This window comes from Cyprinodon variegatus, unplaced genomic scaffold, assembly GCF_000732505.1.
Source record: "Cyprinodon variegatus isolate N-32 unplaced genomic scaffold, C_variegatus-1.0 Scaffold192, whole genome shotgun sequence".
NCBI lineage: Eukaryota > Metazoa > Chordata > Actinopteri > Cyprinodontiformes > Cyprinodontidae > Cyprinodon > Cyprinodon variegatus.
In genome coordinates this window covers 955082-959795 of record NW_015150645.1, presented here as the reverse complement: position 1 = coordinate 959795, position 4714 = coordinate 955082, and the positions used below count along the sequence as shown (strand labels likewise).

General features: G+C 39.1%; 1 protein-coding gene across 1 annotated transcript; it reads right to left on the bottom strand.

Annotated features, from left to right (window-relative positions):
* Positions 1 to 1029: 1029 nt before the first annotated feature.
* On the bottom strand, positions 1030 to 3687 carry eif2b5 (eukaryotic translation initiation factor 2B subunit epsilon). Its single transcript, XM_015379442.1, has 8 exons — positions 3490 to 3687; positions 3175 to 3299; positions 2907 to 3092; positions 2621 to 2798; positions 1884 to 1964; positions 1729 to 1806; positions 1334 to 1646; positions 1030 to 1250 (listed from the first exon to the last, which is right to left on the bottom strand). The coding sequence occupies exons 1-8, from the start codon at positions 3646 to 3648 to the stop codon at positions 1030 to 1032; spliced, it is 1341 nt and encodes a 446-aa protein (XP_015234928.1). The 5' UTR covers positions 3649 to 3687.
* Between the last annotated feature and the right edge of the window lie 1027 nt (positions 3688 to 4714).

Here is a 4714-nt window from a genome sequence, read left to right as displayed (position 1 = left end):
TCGGAACAAAGCATGAAAATTTTAAACTTTATTTCTTCTCTTTTAATCATTCAAAACAAACAGCTACCAATCAACAGGATCAGGAATACTTGAACGAAACATGGCCAAATTATAGCCTAAACTGAGCATTGAACGTATTGAAAGTCCATTCGACTATGGATATGGGGGAAGATTTCATATCTGAAACAAAAAACACAAAAAAAAAAAAAACGAATTTTATATTTTATCACTAAATAGCTTAATACAGACATAATATTTAGTGATATGCAGCCTTATTCTAGTGTAGACTTCTTCAGCCACAGTACTACGACGAATAGGCACAGCATATAGAAATAAATAAGACATAAATAACACTAAATAAATGCACGGCGGCAGTATAGGGGAATTAAAACCATTTCTTACCTTGATTTAAAGTGCACCAAAGGTGGCCTTGCGTTCTGGTGTGTTGCAGATGAAGCTCTGAACAAGAGATGGTATATCCAGCCTGTCCAGAATGTCACTATGTATGTGCATTAGCGCCAGATGTGTCAACCTCTTCTGGTTTGTGGTACTCCGGGTCCAGGTTTTCAGTCGTCTGAGAGCTGAGAATGATCTTTCTGATGGAGCAGCTGACACAGGTAGACATAAACAAAGCTCGACGAATGCCTCAACTTCTTTAAACAGCGCTCTAGTTTGGGGATGCAAGGATGAAATGAATTCAGCAACCTCTTTCACTGCAACGAACCTTCTCTCCTTAGTTAGGTCACCCAGTAGAGTTAGTTGCATATGTAGGCGTGATCGATTGAACTTTTCTGGGAGTTGCATTTCTTCATTAAGTCCGGACAGGTTTTGGTTGGCAGCTTCGATAAGAGTCGTTTCTCTATGTGCAGCCACTTTCATTCCATTTTGATCAAATCTTCTTTTAAGCTCATTTTGGATTAAGTCTACCGCTTCAAAGAACNGCGCTCATATATTTTTTCTAACTCGACAGTTAGATAAATGGCGCTTTATTCTATCTAAAATATTCACTATCATATTGTTGATGCATGGCTACTTCTCAAATGTGAATAATGTCATAAAGCCTGTATGGGCCGGGTACCTAAATAGAAACGTTATTCTGCTTACATCATATGACAGGACACACTGCTTATTAAGGGTCACCCTCTCCTTGACCTCGGCCTTGTCGCAAACCACAGACTGTCTGATCACCACATTGCTGGCGATGTGAACATTATTCCAGATGTAGGCGTGGTCCAGCGTTACATTGTCACCTGAAGAAGAGAAAATAAATAATGTTCTGAAACCTGTACAAACCCTCCCTCATATCATTTAAAAGTTATAGTTTTAAGCTCACCTATGACGCAGTTGTCACCAATGACGCTGTTAGAGATGAAGCAGTTGGCACCTATGCTGGTGTCGCAGCCAATGAGAACATTTTGTTCCATCTGGCTGCCGTGGCCCAGGCTGACCCCGGATCCCCGGTAGACATTGTGGCGAGAGTAAGTACAGCTGCGTCCCTCCTGGTCCGTGAAGTTGGACTCGGGTGTTAGGGGGTAGAACCAGCGACGCACAAAGTCTGACGACACGGAATCGTACATGAGCAAGTTGGACACGCGGACACCGTAGCCGTCCTTGGTGACGTGCATGTGGATCTGATTGCCGAGAATCTAATCAAAGACGAAAGGTTGGAACCACGGTATGACACAAAGCATATGTGGAATAAAACAATTTGAAAGTCCTGCGCAGCACCTCCTCATTGACCAGTATCCCTCGGACAAAATCGTCTCTGGTTTGATAATCAAAGTTATCCGTAAAGAGCTCGGCGACCTGGAAGAGACCAAGAAACATTTCACTGCAGCAGATCACAAAGAGCTCAATAAATGTCTACCTGAATTCAAACTGACCTGTGGAGAGCAGATGCTGATGTGAGAGTCCAGGAGGTCATGCCTGATTTCAAACTCATCACTCCCACTGTGGAAAATATTCTGAAAAATATCAGCTGGTGTTAGTTTGTCCAAATCTACAGCACCCTGCAGAAATGTTGGTTGCCCTTAAACATTTCGCTATTTTGTCATAATAGAACCACAACTCCTTTCTATCAGCAACCCTCTGATGAAAATAAATTTATATCCCAGTTTAGTCATAATTAGGAGATAGCTTAATCATAATAATTAGATACTGTCTGATAATTAAGAGAAATAAGTTTGCTTTGTTTGTTAAAGTGGAGGAAACAGGATTCCATAGCCCTGGTAATATGAGGTTAACATTAAGCAACAAACTTAGTCAACATCAGCTATTTAGTCTGATTGAGCTTCAGCCGTACAAAGTATAATGAGCGTTCATTTCAGACGTTCAAAAATGCTAGAGACATAACTTAATATATATGCAGCTATACAAACATGGACAGAGTGTCGAGCAAACTAGTGATTTTTTGTGATTCAAATACAAACAAAGGCTAAAACTTCCAGATTTTATTAGCAGATATTTTACATTTAATCCCTTTTTTTGTTCTTCATATTTGAGTAATACATTTTCTTTAATTTTAGTGGTATGAGACTTTAAAGTGACAAAATATCAAACTTTTCAAACAGCATAAAAGTTTCTCGATTTCCGTCTCTATTATAAAAAAAAAACAATTTACCATTGGAAAATGTAGCTTCTTCAGCCCTTGTGTCTTCTGGTAGTGTAAGATCTGCTGACTCTTGCTGTCCGTTGCCACGACAACATCATCCTCTTCACAGCGGGACCTGTGACCTGGTGAGGACTCCTTAAAGATCATAGTCATGACTGAGATGTTTTTCTCTGTCTTTCGCCGGTGCCTGATGTGCATAACAAATACCATAAATAGAAAACATCTAAAATAAAAATTTCTCCATGATGAATGGCTTCCTTGTATCTTCAGGTGAGCGCTGATGAAGACTTCATACCTGTGCTCCTGCAGGGCCTGACTGATGTCAATGTTGGACACCACATCTCCACAAACCAACACAAAGTCAGAGCGCACCAGAGACTTAGCATCAACATCCCTGAGCACATCTCCAAGAGATCTGTACAGCTCTGAGGTGATGATGTGGACTGTGTTTGGAGAGGAGGGTCTGCACCACTTTGACTTCCTGTCAGACAGAGACAACTTCATCTCTTTAGCCTGTTTATTTGCACACATGTCACACAACACAATGCAGAAACAACACTCACAACAAGTGGTCTTTGATTTTACTGGCCATCCAGCAGCAGAAGACGAATGTTTCCTGGACACCAGTGGAGGTGAGGAACTCCAAGGTGTAGTCTATCATAGCAGTGTTACAGAGGGGCAGCAAAGCCTGGAATCAGAATAAATTACAGTAAGAACAGAAGAGTTTTGTAAAGAAAACTACTTTTACTTGGTGAAATATCACAAAAAGCCGAATAAAGTAAAAATGTGTGTTGTAAACACGAGGCAGAGAGTTGCATCTCTGCTCCCAGCATGGACATCCTCCAGTTAGCCTCGGTTAGCATGGTTAGCTAACTTACCCGCGGCTGGTCTTTGGTCACCGGGAAAAACCTCCGGTTAAAGCTGTCAGCAACTAAAACGGCCTGCAGCGGCTGCTCCTCCTCCTCCTGCTCCCCAGCTCCTTTCCTCCCAGATAACCCAGAACTTGAGCGGTTCTGTTTCCCCACTTTACTTGCCATGTTTAACTCCTAGGAACACAGCTATGTCATCAGAAACAACTACGGTGGCGGAGAAGGGACACTTCTGCATTTGTTGCCGCAGGTGTAACCACGAAATAATACAGTATTCAGTCAAGTAGTGTTTAAATTTACAAAAGAGGATAAGGGCTAATGAAAAAAAAAGATTTTAGATATTATTTTAGTATAATATGAGAAGGCAAAATTCTGAGTTTAATCTCAAAATTCAGAATTCAGAATTTAATCTCAGAATTCTGAGATTAAATTAGAATTCTGACTTTAATTTAAGAATTCTGACTTAATTTTAGAATTCAGACTTTAATGTCACAATTCAGAATTCTGACTTAATCTCAGAATTCTGACTTTAATCTCAGAATTCTGACTTAATCTTAGAATTCTGACTTTAATCTCAGAATTCTGACTTAATCTTAGAATTCTGACTTAATCTCAGAATTCTGAGATCAAGTTAGAATTCTAATAATAATAATACATTTTATTTGTATTGCACTTTACATTTAAAAAAAAATCTCAAAGTGCTACAAAATTCATAGTTAAAACAAAACCGTATAATAAAAACAGTATACATAGTTAAAATGAGACATTACAGTAAAATAACATACGTAGTAAAAACAAAACAGTAAAATAACCATAAAACCACACAGATAAAATACTAACTAATGTTCATAGGCTTTTTTAAATAAAAATGTCTTGAGGCCTTCTGAATTCTGACTTTAATTCTGACTTTAATTTAAGAATTCTGACTTAATCTTAGAAAATTGGATTTTAATGTAGATGGGCACCATGAAGGAAGAGATGTGAGAGCACACAGCTTCACTGACAAAGATGTGAGTTGTTTGGGAGGGCCAGTAACACATTGGTGGAAAATGATGGAATTATGCAACTTTTTATGTATCCAAGGGGTCCCTGGTGATGCTATTTCATTAATAGAGGAGCAGAAGGTCATTAAAACAATAGAGCTAGTCTCTAAAACAGACATGGCTATGGCTTGATGATAACATGTTTGTTAGCTGTCAGAGTTCAGTCAGAATTTTGAGAAAAAAGTCAGAAT